The 15,970-nt window shown below is 37.6% G+C and overlaps 1 protein-coding gene across 18 annotated transcripts in view; it reads left to right on the forward strand.

The window, feature by feature from the left end:
• Window positions 1-15,970, forward strand: part of ATE1 (arginyltransferase 1) — a 256,370-nt gene that overhangs the window by 66,311 nt on the left and 174,089 nt on the right. For 15 of the 18 annotated variants that reach the window (XM_007478886.3, XM_007478889.2, XM_056803238.1 and 12 more), the window contains one exon: window positions 334-366. The exons of the other annotated variants lie outside the window; for them this stretch is intronic. In XM_007478886.3, the coding sequence (XP_007478948.1) occupies window positions 334-366 (33 nt within the window). The remainder of the gene's footprint in view (window positions 1-333; window positions 367-15,970) is intronic. 18 annotated transcript variants of the gene reach the window in all.

Raw genomic sequence — 15,970 nt, forward strand, 5'->3', positions numbered from 1 at the left:
TTTATGAATTGCTGTTTATAGTATCTCTGACAAGTTATCCAGCCTTTGTGTTGTACTTTCAATTTCAGGGAATAGTGTATAAGTCATGGATTTCAAAAGCCTTATTATACATGGGCACTAGGAAAAAGACAAATTAGAGCTGAAGAGGGCAGAAGATTAGAACTTTTCAGTGATTAAAAAATATATTTCTAGTATTTTAAGTTTCTTTAGTATATTTAAGGATGTAATTATTTAAAATGGATTTTGAATTATAATATTTTTTCTTATTTTTCTTTCGTGTGTGTGTCTTCCTTTTTTTTGGGAATATGATTCTGTTCCAATCACATTATGCAGTTCACAAGATTCCTTTGCAGTTCACCACTGGAGGTAAGAATTTACTTATTATTCGAACTAGATTGTTATAGCATATTTGTTATTATAGTTTTTTATAGGCAAGTATATAATAAAGTACAATCATGGATTTATGGTATTTGGATATATAGTTCTTAGTAAAACTGTTAAAGGCACTTAGGAGAAAAAGATAATTCCTTTAGATAATAACTACTACAATATTATTACCAAAAGCCTTTTTGGGTGGGGGGGTTTACATGTATTATTACTATTTGCAATACAGCGATTATTTAAAGTCAACATCCCCAATCCTCCATCAAACCATGTAGTCATATTTTTTTTTCTGCACAAAAGGTCATTTTCATGAGCATTTTTCAGTTTGTATTCTTTTTCATTTGTCCCTGGGAAACTCATCCTTAGTTTTAAAACATTTCCTTAATTAAGTCAGTATTATCTATTACTCTCTTTTAATTTCCTGGGCATTTATTGAAGGCTCTTAAGAGTTCCAAACTGTGCTCGAATTAATGATGGGAACAAAAAAAGTAAGAAATTGCTACTGTCTTCAAGAAGTTAACTGTGGTTGAAAAAAATAAGACTTTATCACATGGAACAAATAAAAAACTGTAGAGTTGTATGTTAGATTGTTGGGATAAAATTGTACATTTCACTTGATTTTTAGAGAGAGGGAGAAGTTACAGAATCTTAGATTTTAAGAATTGGAAGAGATCTTGGCACCCTATCTAGTCCAACCCATACACAAGGAATCTCCATTATAACATTCCTGACAAGTGTTCATCCAGTCTTTGCTGGAAGATCTCCAAAGAAGGAGAATATACCACTTCTTTTAAAGAATATTTTTCCATGGTTACATGATTCATGATCCCCCCTGCCCAAAGTTGACAAGCTGTTCTACTGGGTTACACATGGAATACACCACTTCTTGAAGTAGCTCATTCCACTTTTGGCAAGCATCTTTAATTGCTAGGAAGTTTTTGCTCTCTGTTCTGCCTCCTGAGGACAAACAAAACAAATTTAATACTTCTTCCACCCAACCACACCTAAAATACTTGAAGGCATATATATATATATATATATATATATATATATATATATACATTCACCAAGGTTGCTTTGCCTCTTTGGATATTCTTCCTTCTAGGAATGTATAGGCCTCTCCCATGGTACCCAGAACTGAACACAAGTACTCTTAGATGAGATTTTTTAAAAACCCTGCTTTTATTTTTATTTACATTTTTATCTATATCTTCTGTTTTTAAACATTGAAATTTCTCAATATATTCTTCCCTATTCATCTTTCCAAAGAGTCCCTGCTTATAATGAAGAATAAGAGGGAGGGAAATTTAGGGAACTATATAAACCTTTAAAAAAAAGTGTGATGTGCCGTGTTTCACATCCTTCTGTAAAAAAGTGAGGAATGGGGAAATGATTTCTTGTATTTTTTCTTTCAAATTGAGTTTTGTTGTTATGTTTTGGCGTTATTCATTTTGGCTGTTATGTTGTTATTCTTTCCATTTATTTTGCCATTTTGTTGTTTGATCATTTCAGTTATGTGTAACTCTGATGGACTCTGGGGGATTTTTTGGCAAAGATGCTAGAGTGGTTTGACATTGCCTTCTCCAGCTCATTTTGCAGATGAGGAAACTGAGAGAAACAGGGTGATTTGCCCGGCATCACATAGCTAGCAAGTATCTGAGACCACATTTGAACTCTGGAAGGTGCATGTTTCTGACTCCAGTTGCAGCATTCTTAACCACCTTACTATTAAGCTGTATTATTTTGGCCTGTATTGTTTTCCTGTGTCTTAGATGAGATTTGGATATAGTGGTACTATCACCTTCCTATGCCAGATAGCTATGCCATTCTTCAGGCAGCTGAATGTTGTATTTTCTTTTTTGGTGGACACATGATCCTGCTGACTCATATTGAATTCACAGACTACTGAAACTCCAGATCTTTTCCAGAAAACTGCTTTGTAACCATGCCTGTCCCATATTGTGCCTGTGAAGTTGATTTTTAGTGTATTCCTAAATATAACATTTTACATTTTCTCTCTTGAATTTCACCTTATTAGATCCAATCCAGTATTTTAGTCTGTGAAGATCTTTTAAAATACTGAATGTCATCTGTATATTATCAATTTTTCCCAGCCTTCTCATCCTTCAAATTTATTTAACTTGCCAACTATGCATTTATTGAAGTGATACAGGTATTTCAACTGCACAGTGCCAAATTCTTAGGGGTACTTCACTGTAGATCTCCTGACTCATTGACACTGAACCTGGTACTTCACTGTAGATCTCCTGACTCATTGACACTGAACCTTTAACAACTTGCCTTTGATTCCAGTTCTCCAACATCTTCTGAATTCATCTAATTAAATATTTCAGTCCATGTCTGTCCATCTTTTCCACAAGAATAATATGAGGTTTTTTCTCACGATTTTACTCAGATAGGTTATTTATATCCATATCATTATACTCATATTTCCATGTAGTAAGTATTATGAATAAATTTTCTTGAGACTGTGTATTAATTTTTAATTATTAGTAAAAGTTGGAGTAAAAGAGAGGTAGTCACAGAATTATTTGGCTGTGCTTAACTAATCTGAGTCACTATGTTGAAAAAAAAGTAAGAAATCAGAGGAAATGTGAAGAAAAAAAGGTCTTCAATAAGGAAAAAATACCAGGCAAGCTCCTGCTCTCCCCTTCTGCTCTTGAACTCAACCTGGTCAAAAGTCTTTAAAAAAAAACAAAACCTTTCCAGCATGGGATTGGTCCATTTATAGACCAATCCCATGCCAGGATGTAAAGGGAAGGGAATCCTGGGAGGTACAGGGAATGCTGGGGGATGGGATGTAGTCCCCCAGCATAGTTTTTTCAAACCGCGCATCACCCTGGGATCCATTGGGAGACCAGTCTCCTCAGTGGATCCTGCAAACACAACCAAACTTATAACTTCAACTAAAGAGACATATAATACAGCAGTTTTCAAGGGGAAATTACAATAATTTGGGGACAAAATGAAACAAAAGAGAAAAAGAACAAAACCAATTATGGGACAGTCCCCTTTGGCATAAGAATATACATACAAAAAATGCATTCAACCCCCCCCAAACTTCAATTCAGCACATCCAAGTTTACTCAGGATCTCTTGGAGCAGTGTGTGGTCTCTGCAGGCATCTTTATGGCATCTTTTGCAAGCAGGTTACTTTCTGGTTTCTGGGAGGTAGCCAGTTTCTTACCCTAAAATTACTCTCAAAAGAACTTAAATTTTGCATTATAAGATAATAATTCATTTCCCCCTTCCCCCCCACCCCACCCGAGGAGCATATTGACAAACACATAGATCACACAGGGATACGTGGCTGAAGTGTGAGGCATATGAATCGCTTGCCAAAAAAAAAAAAGATCACAAAATTCAAATAAAAGAGAAAAAAGTAACTACTGAATGAAACATAAAATAACTAAGATTTATATGTAAAAAATGCTAAGTAAGAAAAAAATAAAATTATAATAGGTCCTTGAATCAGGACCTGATCAAAGTGATTTATGTCTGATAAGTCTGTAATAGTAATCATGCACTTACCCACTCAGCAGCCAGGACTACAGTAAATTGTCACAGTATGAAAGAGAAAAAGGGACTAGATTTTTGAAACAAATGGGAAATATCATTACCTGGTCTGATCTTTCCTCGTCTCTCAGGTATAGGGGAGCCAGAACAGCCATTGTTAGATACTTGATAGAAAGTGTTGTCCAAGGAGTGTGGTACAAGGAGTCCTGTGTCTAACATATGTCAAACAGCTGCAACCTCAAGTTTCACACAAGGTTCAAGTCCTTTCATATTGGAGCAGAATCTCATTGATCCTACCAGGATTGATTTGTTTCTTTGACCTGTATGTTCATTTTGCATTATGCAGGTTAAATCTGTGGTTCCTTGGCATTGTGCAGGTGAAGTCTGTGCTCCTTTTTGATCCCTTTTTCTTGAATCAGACACATTCATGAAGCAAAGTCTCATAATATTTAAACAACCAGTTGCACTTTCCACAGTCTGTGGCTGTTGGGCATGCATTTACATTTAGGGCTAATGGACATTCTAAACCTAATGCTAGTTTAAAATTTAAAAAAATCTTTTAGTATTGATGACATGTGCTTCAAGTACAAAAAATAAAAAGGAAAAAGAAAAACTCATACTATATTGCACATGCAAGGAAAAACAATAATAAAAAATGTTTTAAAAATGAAAAATATATATCTTACAATCAGTGACACACTGTGCCAGCCACGGAGAGGTAGAAGACAAAGGTTTCTCACCAAAAAAATTGAGATCTATTTCCATTTTAACTTAGTCATGTTTCGCAGTGTGATTGCAAATGATTTTCACAAAGTAACAGGTTCACAAAACAGTAGTATAACAGGCCATGCACATTCAAAGAAAATTTTCAAAATTTACACACACACACACACACACACACACACACACACACACAAAACACATCAACTTATCTAAAGGTTACTAATACAAGTTTCTTCTAACTAGTTTATGAACTTTTCTTAAGTTCAAGTATAGAATGGCACAAATAAGACAGTGAAACAGATATATCCTATAGCAAAAATTACAGCAGAGAAAAATGACAGAGTAACAGAATATTATAGATTCAACAATACAAACAGTTTAAATATGGAGCCACAAATTTTCCCGCCAAAAAATTTATGTCATTCACAGTGTAGTGTCTGTTTTAAAAATACAGATACTTATTTGTTGTAAAGCTCTAAATACTGTAAGTCATTTTGAGGTGCTTTTGCTACTTAAGAAAAATACATATTTACAAAATTGGGTTAAGTTTAATAATGATCCAAATTAATATTTTCTAGTGATTTGGATATTTCATTATGCTTATTAGCCAGGTTTTAACTTTCTAAGAGAATCTTTTCAATGATAGGCATAAATAAACTCTTGTATATATTTATACTATTTTGTTGGAAGGGAAATATTCCTTTTCATTTCTGGCATTTACACATCAAGGTCTGGGAAATCAAAGATTGTACCCTCTGAGTCCAGTGCCTTAATCTCTCCCCCCTTCATAAAGATCTTTGGATAATACTTTGGGCTCCCCTAATCTGAGGGACAGTCTCATCCTGAGTTTAGTGTGGATGAGCTCCACTTTGGCTATATTGTTTTTGGGTATTTTGATGTGAGTTATCATTTGCCTAATTTGGAATTGGATGTGGAATATTATTTCCATAATTGTTATTATTTTTTTATATTATATTTTATTTGATCATTTCCAAGCATTATTCATTAAAGACATAGATCATTTTCTTTTCCTTCCCCCCACCCCCCATAGCCGACGAGTAAATCCACTGGGCATTACAGGTTTTCTTGATTTGAACCCATTGCTATGTTGATAATATTTGCATTAGAGTGTTCATTTAGAGTCTCTCCTCTGTCATGTCCCCTCAACCGCTGTATTCAGGCAGTTGCTTTTCCTCGGTGTTTCCACTCCCATAGTTTATCCTTTGCTTATTAATAGTGTTTTTTTCTCCTAGATCCCTGCAAATTGTTCAGGGACATTACACCGCCACTAATGGAGAAGTCCATTACATTCGATTATACCACAGTGTATTAGTCTCTGTGTACAATGTTCTCCTGGTTCTGCTCCTCTCTCTCTGCATCACTTCCTGGAGGTTGTTCCAGTCTCCATGGAACTCCTCCACTTTATTATTCCTTTTAGCACAATAGTATTCCATCACCAACATATACCACAATTTGCTCAGCCATTCCCCAATTGATGGGCATCCCCTTGTTTTCCAGTTTTTGGCCACCACAAAGAGCTCAGCTATGAATATTTTTGTACGAGTCTTTTTGTCCATTATCTCTTTGGGGTAAAGCCCCAGCAGTGCTATGGCTGGATCAAAGGGTAGATATTCTTTTAGTGCCCTTTGGGCATAGTTCCAAATTGCCCTCCAGAATGGTTGGATCAGTTCACAGCTCCACCAGCAATGAATTAATGTCCCTACTTTGCCACATCCCCTCCAGCATTCATTACTTTCCTTTGCTGTTATGTTAGCCAATCTGCTAGGTGTGAGGTGGTACCTCAGAGTTGTTTTTATTTGCATCTCTCTGATTATAAGAGATTTAGAACACTTCTTCATGTGCTTATTAATAGTTTTGATTTCTTTATCTGAGAACTGCCTATCCATGTCCCTTGCCCATTTATCATTTGGAGAATGGCTTGATTTTTTGTACAATTGATTTAGCTCTTTATAAATATGAGTAATTAAACCTTTGTCAGAGGTTTCTATGAAGATGTTTTCCCAATTTGTTGTTTCCCTTCTGATTTTAATTACATTGGTTTTGTTTGTACAAAAGCTTTTTAGTTTGATGTAGTCAAAATTATTTATTTTACATTTTGTGATTCTTTCTATGTCTTGCTTGGTTTTAAAGCCTTTCCCCTCCCAAAGGTCTGACATGTATACTATTCTGTGTTTACCCAATTTACTTATGGTTTCCTTCTTTATGTTTAAGTCACTCACCCATTTTGAATTTATCTTGGTGTAGGGTGTGAGGTGTTGATCTATTCCTAGTCTCTCCCACACTGTCTTCCAATTTTCCCAGCAGTTTTTATCGAATAGTGGACTTTTGTCCCAAAAGCTGGGATCTTTGGGTTTATCGTATACTGTCTTGCTGAGGTCGCTTTCCCCCAGTCTATTCCACTGATCTTCCTTTCTGTTTCTTAGCCAGTACCAAATTGTTTTGATGACTGCTGCTTTGTAATATAGTTTTAGGTCAGGGACTGCAAGGCCCCCATCATATGTGTTTTTTTTTTCATTATTTCCCTGGATATCCTTGATCTTTTGTTCTTCCAAATGAACTTTGTTATGGTTTTTTCTAAATCAGTGAAGAAGTATTTTGGTAGTTCAATGGGTATGGCACTAAATAGATAAATAAGTTTGGGTAGGATGGTCATTTTTATTATATTGGCTCGTCCTATCCATGAGCAGTTAATATTTTTCCATTTGTTCAAGTCTAGTTTTAGTTGTGTGGCGAGTGTTTTGTAGTTGTGTTCATATAGTTCCTGTGTTTGTCTCGGGAGGTAGATTCCTAGGTATTTTATTTTGTCTAAGGTGATTTTGAATGGGATTCCTCTTTCTAGTTCTTGCTGCTGAGCTGTGTTGGAGATATATAGAAAAGCTGATGATTTATGTGGGTTTATTTTGTATCCTGCAACTTTGCTAAAGTTGTTGATTATTTCAATTAGCTTTTTGGTTGAATCTCTAGGATTCTTTAAGTAGACCATCATGTCATCTGTAAAGAGTGATAACTTGGTCTCCTCCTTGCCTATTTTGATGCCTTCAATTTCTTTTTCTTCTCTAATTGCTACTGCTAGTGTTTCTAGTACAATGTCAAATAGTAGAGGTGATAATGGGCATCCTTGTTTCACTCCTGATCTTATTGGGAATGCATCTAGTTTATCCCCATTGCAGATGATATTAGTTGATGGTTTTAGATATATACTGTTTATTATTTTTAGGAATGACCCTTCTATTCCTATGCTTTCTAGTGTTTTTAATAGGAATGGGTTTTGTATTTTATCAAATGCTTTTTCTGCCTCTATTGAGATAATCATGTGGTTCTTGCTGGTTTGCTTGTTGATGTGGTCAATTATGTGGATGGTTGTCCTAATGTTGAACCAGCCCTGCATCCCTGGTATAAATCCTACTTGATCATGGTGAATGATCCTTCTGATCACTTGCTGGAGTCTTTTTGCTAGTATCCTATTTAAGATTTTTGCATCTATATTCATTAGGGAGATTGGTCTATAGTTTTCTTTCTCTGTTTTTGACCTGCTTGGTTTTGGAATCAGTACCATGTTTGTGTCGTAAAAGGAGTTTGGTAGAACTCCCTCTTTGCTTATTATGTCAAATAGTTTGTATAGTATTGGGATTAACTGTTCTCTGAATGTTTGATAGCATTCACAGGTGAATCCATCAGGCCCTGGGGATTTTTTCTTAGGAAGTTCTTTGATGGCTTGTTGGATTTCATTTTCTGATATGGGATTATTTAAGAATTCTATTTCCTCTTCTGTTAGTCTAGGCAGTTTGTATTTTTGTATATATTCATCCATTTCTCCTAAATTGGTGTATTTATTGCCATATAATTGGGCAAAGTAATTTCTAATGATTGCCTTAATTTCCTCTTCATGGGAGGTGCTTGTCCCCCTTTTCATCTTTAATGCTGTTAATTTGCTTTTCTTCCTTCCTTTTTTAACTAGATTGACCAGTACTTTGTCTATTTTGTTTGTTTTTTCAAAGTACCAGCTTCTTGTCTTATTTATTAAATCAATAGTTCTATCACTTTCGATTTTATTAATTTCTCCCTTAATTTTTAGGATTTCTAGTTTGGTTTTCTGCTGGGGGTTTTTAATTTGATCGCTTTCGAGTTTTTTCATTTGCATTTCCAATTGATTGATCTCTGCTCTCCCTTGTTTGTTAATATAAGCATTCAGGGATATGAATTTACCTCTGATTACCGCTTTGGCTGCATCCCCAAAGGTTTGAAAGGATATCTCACCATTGTCAGTTTCCTCGATGAAATTATTGTTTCTATGATTTCTTCTTTAACTAAACGGTTTTGGAGTATCATATTGTTTAATTTCCTCTCTCACTATTCTAATTTCTCTTAGAAAATTGAATATTGTGTATATCTTTAGTTAGAAGTGAATTTAGAACTACAAAATGATTATGTTAAATGATCAATGGGGAGACTAGTCTCCCAATGATCATCAGGGGGGATTGTAAACCTTAAAATTCCTTAGACTTATAAATGTTGGAAATTTCACCATTGGGAAATTTCATACTTGAAAAATTTCCTATTGATAGTGGGTCTTGTCTATTGGAATATGAACCCCATTGGCATGGGAGGTTCCTCCTCCTCCTTTCTTAAGATTACTTTAGGACAGAAACCTTTTGCTCAACAATGGAAAGGACTTTGACCTATGCTTAAGTATAGAACAGGAATTTCTTTGAGTCATGATTGATTTTAGAATTGATACAATGGAGATACTTGGAATCAATCTCCACCCTACTCAGTCCTAACAGGATTGAGGAAGGGCTGCAGCATAGATCAAAATTTAATTATTCCAATCTCTACCCTACTCAGGTTAACAGGATTTAGGAAGGGCTGTAGCAAAGGATCAAAGATTTAATTATTTGAAAATATGACCTTCAACAGACATGTGCAAAGCCAGAGACCTCTGGGCGGTCCTGGGTTAAGCTAGAGCCTCCATTGGCACAGGGAAATTGATGGACAGTGATTGGTAGATATGAGAACTGAGGGGAGGGAACTTGGATGGTTTCCTTAAAGAGAGAGGGGTCTGAAGACTTAGAGGTGGTGGTGGTTGAGGAGTTGGTCGGAGTGGTTGGAGTGTGCTCTGAGAAGCTTGCTCTGAAGGAAGCTGAAGGTGGGGGCCTTTGAAACTCTTTCTCCATTTTGGTCACGTGAGTAATAGGGACTGATCTCTTTTCTTTGCCCAGCTATCTAAGGGCTTGGGCCTTTTGGCCCAGCCTAAACAGAAGGGGTATTTAAGCCCTATTCCCTTCTCTCTCTTTTCTCTCTCTCTATCTCTAATTCCTTTCTTCCTCCTATTTGTAATTAAACTCCATAAAAGGTTGACTGCAAACTTGAGTTTTCATTTAGGAATTACATAGCTGAATTCCTTGGTGACCTTAAATTAAAATATATCAGTCTTTTAAAGTGATTTCTTTGTCACACTTCTTCGGCTCTACCTTTTAGTCCAGTGATTTACTTTGAATCAGTCCCCCTTGTCCCCTCCCTTGATATTTCCCTTTTTAGTCCCTCCCTTTTTGTTCCCTCCCTCTACCCCCTCTATTTCCCTCCCTTTTTGTTTTCCCTCTCCCCCTCCCCCCTTGGTTTTCCCTTCTCCCTACCCTTGTTGGGTAAGATAGAATTCAAGATCCCAATGGATCTGGATGTTTTTCCCTCTCAGAGTTGATTTCCCTGAGATTAAGGTTTAAGTAAAAAACCCCTCTCTTCCTCCCCTTCTTATAGGAGTTTTCTTCCCCTCCGCTTCCCATGTGAATCTTTGTGTGAGAAAGATTATTCTATTTGGTCTTTCTTTACCCCCTATTTATACATTACATTTTCCCCACATGTTAGTATACATAGATTGATAGAGATGTAGTCCTTATAGAAGAGAGTTTGAGTAAAAGAAGAAGATAACATTTTTCCCCTTTCCTTAATATTTACCTTTTCAGGTATTCCTTGCTCTTTGTTTTTCGGTATCAAACTTTCCACAGAGCTCTGGTCTTTTCTTTGCAAAAAGTTGGAAGTCTTCTATTTTGTTGAATGCCCATACTTTCCCTTGGAAGTATATAGTCAGTTTTGCTGGGTAGCTGATTCTTGGTTGAAGACCCAGCTCTCTTGCCTTTCTGAAGATCATGTTCCATGCCTTACGATCATTCAGAGTAGAACTTGCAAGGTCTTGTGTGACCCTGATTGGCATTCCTTTATATCTAAATTGTCTTTTTCTGGCTTCCTGTAGGATTTTTTCTTTTGTTTGATAGCTTTGGAATTTGGCAGTTACATTCCTGGGAGTTGTCTTTTGGGGGTTTAGTGTAGAAGGTGTTCTGTGAGCTCTGTCAGTGGCTGTATTGCCCCCTTGTTCTAGAATCTCTGGGCAATTTTCTTTGATTATATCTTGTATCACCATGTCGAGTTTGGTGTTTATTTCTGGCTTTTCTGGAAGTCCAATTATTCTTAAATTATCTCTTCTCCCTCTATTTTCCAGATCTGTCACTTTGTCGGTGAGATATTTTATGTTCTCTTCTAATTTCTTGGTATTTTGGCTTTGCTTTATTAATTCTTGCTCTTTTACACGATCATTGTCTTCCAGCTGCCTGATTCTGGCCTTTAAAGCCTGGTTTTCCTTTTCACTTTGGTCAAACTGGTTTTGTAGATGCGTGAATTTCTTTTGCATTATTTCCCACTTTTCCTCCCAGAAGGCTTCCATCTTTTTGGTCATTTCTGATTCAAATTCTTCATGGGTTTGTGGAGAGTTTCCATTTCCTTTGGAAGGTTTCGGAGCATTTTCTTGCGTATCCTCTTCTATCTCCTCTGCATTTTGTATTTTGGCTCCGTAGAATGTGTCCGAAGTTGCCCCTTTCTTCTTATTTTTCTTGGGATTTTGGGGCTTCAGTGCTTCTGTGGAATTTGCCATCTCTGAATGGGGAGGATTAACTTTTCTTATCTCTGTCTGGTGTTCAGAGGCTTTAGTCCTAGGCAGATTGTCGGTTCTATGAGCTTTCCCTGGGTTAAATTGAGTATCCCTTAAGGCAATGACTTTCACTGGAACTGGAATGGAAGGGTAGGACCAGCGGGCCACACTCTCCCCCGGCTCTATCTGCTTCCCTGCTGCTAATGTGCTCCCTCGACTGGACTGAGTCGGGTTGCTTTCCGGAAGTTGCCTTCAGAATAGCTGGCCGTGAGGCTGTTTTGTCGGCCCTGAGGGTTGCTGTTGTTTCAGAGGACCCTGCTCTCTGCGGAGGAAGGAGCCACGGCTTCCCGGAGCTCCGAGGGCAGTGACTTTCACTGAGACTTGGATAGCAGGATCCAGCCCGTGAGGCTGTCTTGCCCGCCCTGAGGGTTACTGTTGTTTCAGACGACCCTGCTCTCTGAGCGGGGCGGGGCTGCGGCTTCACGGAGCCTTGGACTCTGCGCTACTACCCCTTAGGTCCGAGTGATCTCGGGTTCTGGCTTTTGAGGGGGGCCGTACCTTTTGATCCAGGTCCAGGTCCAGGAGGAGGATTCCCAGGGTCTGTGCTGTTGATCGTTTTGAATTTCGGCACCTTAGGAGCTTATAGTTTGAGATCGGTCGGGAAGGGTTTTCCTGAGATCTGAACTTTAGCTTTGTCTAAGCCGCCATCTTGACTGGAAGTTCCTGTTATTATTTCTAAAGTTGTAATTTCTGAAATTATGATTTCCAAAATTATTATTTCTATTTGCTTGTTTCTAATTCCTACAGTTTGTCATTATGTGACCCCTTTTTGCATAGAAGTGGTATAGAAGTGTTTGATACTTGGATTCCTGCAAAGGGCAATGGCCACTGCTTGGCCTTCATTCTCTTTTTTTATCCAGTCTTTCAGTTTTCCTTCCTTAATACTTCTACCAAGTCATTTGTCTCCACATTTTTCTGTTCATGACCTTTTGATACATAAACTGTTACCCTCCTTAATTCCTCAAGGTCCATATTAGGGTAGTTTGGGCAGTTTGACTTAAAATAATATTGGACCACTTTGCAACAGTTGTTTATGAACTGTCTTCTAATTTTCCTTATCCTTTTCTTTGATAAGTTCAAGATCTATGTACCTTCCTCCCAGCTCAATAAGTCTATCTATAAACTGGGAGGGTGTCTTATCATCTGATTGCTTAAGACTCCCAAACTTGGTCCATGTACCTGACTTATTAGAGCAGTCTCTCATTGCCTTTAGAAATGCTTCTCTAGCACGGCATAGTTGTAAATATTCTCCTTCATCATTTACATCCCATTTCAGTTCATGCTCTGGTCAATGAACCAGAGCATGGTCAATGAACTACATTCCTTCCTTGGGCTTTATTAACAGCAGAAATAATTTTACTTTTTCCCCTTTTGGTCAAAAAAGCTTGGAGCAAGTTTTGTACATCTTGGTATGAAGGATCATATGTGGAAAACATGTTCTCCAAGTTCTTTATTATGACCACAGGTTCATCCTTGAAAGAAAGAACATTTTGCTTGAATTTTTTAATATGATGGGGTATAAAAGGTGTGTTGTTCCTTAAGGTCACCATGTTCCCATTCATCTTTAAGTGGGCACTTCACTTAAATGGAAAAGGACTTCAATTGAATTGGTTCTCGTTCTTGTCTTTTTGCTGGGTGTCTGTGTTGATACAGAGAAAGTAAGGAAAAGGATCAGGGAAGGAGGAGGGGGTGAGGAGCCCCATGGGTCCAGGGATAGGCAGAGCTGGAGGCTGGGACACAGGGCAGGAGAGGGAAGATTGGCCAGGAGCTGTACAAGATGAGAGAGGAGAAATTCTATCTGAGTTATAGGTGGTGAGGAATCTTCCTTTTGCATCTAGAGACTAGGCAAGGATTTTTCGAAATTATCCAATTGGGTCTGCATTTGAAGCAGGGTAGCCATTTAATGTTTAGTGTTGAGGTTAATAAAAAGAAAACCTCCTAGGTTTATCAAAAGAAAAAGCCAGTCTGAACACCTAAGGTTTTAACAACTGTAGAAAAACCATTGAGGACAAAAGGTTTTCTTTTAAAATTGCAAACATTGCTTGCAACGTTGTGTCTCTTCAGTTGTAACTGAATATCAAAACCAAAAACACTAGACACCCGTCCCCACCTGCTAAGTTGGCAGGTGTAACCCCCCAAAGCAGGAGCCTAGGGATAGGGTTGGGGAGGAAACTGGAGGTTTAAACACCACACATGGGTGTAGGGAAGAGTTTGAGGGGAAAAAAACTATGTGGGGAGAGGGAAGGGTTAGGTATGGCCAGAAGCAAAGTGGGGTAGTAGTGAGCATACAGCTAGAAGGACTAGTGCAGCAACTGTAGGGCAGCTTGAAAGCCACTGTAGTACTAGGGGCTGGGGGAAAGGAGTTATACTTTACCTTCTGTGCACTGGGAAGGCTGGTGCAGGCAGGAGCAGCTCAGGGACAGGGGCTGGGGATGGCTTGGCTGGGACTGAGTATGAGCAGTGATGAGTATGGGTGGCCCAGAGAAAGAAGGAGGAAAATAGAGCTGGGTGGCTCAGTGGATTGAGACGGCCCAGAGACGGGAGGTCCTGAGTTCAAATTTGACCCCAAACACTTCCTAGCTGTGTGATCCTGAGCAAATCACTTGACCCCCATTGCCTAGCCCTTACCACTCTTCTGCCTTAAAACCAATACACAGTATTGATTCTAAGACAGAAGGTAAGGGTTTTTACTTAAAAAAAAAAAGGAATATTAAATAATATATGGATTACTTCTCCCAAAAACAAGAAGAGAAAAAAATATCTATATATAATAATAAGTCCCTGATACATATTCGAGGTCTAGTGGAGGTAGTTTATATCCTATAAGCATGTATGTCAACATTGTATTTACCCGCTATCTACTGTGACTAAAGAAAGTTGCCATGCCAAAGGGAAAAAAAGGGAAAGAAGTCTGACAAAAAGGAAAGTGTGGTCCCCATTCTGATTTCTACTCTTTTGTAGAGATAGCAAGCTGAAGGTAGAGCCAAATAGGGATATAGGTAAAATCAGGGAAGGCCAACCTCAGAACTTTATTGAACAATTGCTTCTTCCATTCTCCTCAGAGATAGCCCCCTTCACTTTGGCACTGATGTTTATCACCCCCACAGAGGTGACATCCATAATAATCTGCTTATCAGCACTGATCAGCGACTTGCAGTGCCTGTGTAGTTTTCTTTGAATCTGAATCAAATATCAATTATAGCCCCATAAGATGTAATAACTAGTGGCATTTTCCAATAGTTTAAGCTTTTTCAATGTTATCAGGATTGTTAGACATGGTAAACTGATTTTTCAGTACCAAATATCAGTTATTCTGTAAACTGAAGTTTTACAAAAAAATCATACTTAAATAAGAAAAAACCCCAAAACAATAATTGTCAAACCCCATTAAATTGTAACAGTTAAACATATGCATTAAAATATATAGATTCATTACTTTAAAGTTAAATCTCTATCTATAGATAGTTATATCTCTAACATGGTTATGATCTTTAGTACTCATACATAGATTTTTCTCCTGGTAAAAGCTTGACATAAGCTTTAATATAACAACTAAGACAAAGTCTGAAAAGAACAAAATTTCCTAGGATTAAAAAGGCTCATTTGGCCATAGTTGCCAACAAACCTGTGCCCTGCAGACATTGAGGTTCCACCATCTACCATCAGATATTACATGGGTCTCTAAAGTAACCTGTGTCATGCAAAATTCTCTGAAGTTCATTGACATTTATAACAATTTCACCTGATCTATTTATGTGAGAAGATTAATTTTTAATTTAATAAGAGCACATGCACCCCCAGCTGCACCCCCAGCAGGAGCTGTCAGCATAGCTAGCCAGTTCTGCATGACTGTCTTTGCCAAGGAATCAGTTTCCTCCTGGAAGAAAGAGATAGTCTTAGAAGTTTGGCAGATGGCTCAAACTGTATCCTGAGCCAATTTCTCGACCTTAGCAGAGATATTCCTAATAGAATCTATTACTGTCATCATACTAAAAGTGAGTGTTGCAGTCCAGAACAATCTCTGTGCTACAGATGAAATGGTTACTGAATTAGGCTTAAGTCTCTTACTCTGTGTATGCATCAAGTTCCCAGAGTCCTAGCTATGGATTTGTCTATACAGCCAATAAAATAATTATACACTCACACTGATGGGGTAACATAGGCCAAACCACAGTTCCTGTGCCACCCTTAGGGAAGGGAAGAGTAAATTGAAGATTTACAAACATATTTAGCATTTATTGTCTGAGCATCACCAAATCCTATGGGTTATCTGTTTTCAATCAAGATGAGTCAGGAATATTTTCACAGGATATGTATTTATGTGAT

Source organism: Monodelphis domestica, chromosome 1 (genome assembly GCF_027887165.1).
Source record: "Monodelphis domestica isolate mMonDom1 chromosome 1, mMonDom1.pri, whole genome shotgun sequence".
Taxonomy (NCBI): Eukaryota; Metazoa; Chordata; class Mammalia; order Didelphimorphia; family Didelphidae; genus Monodelphis; species Monodelphis domestica.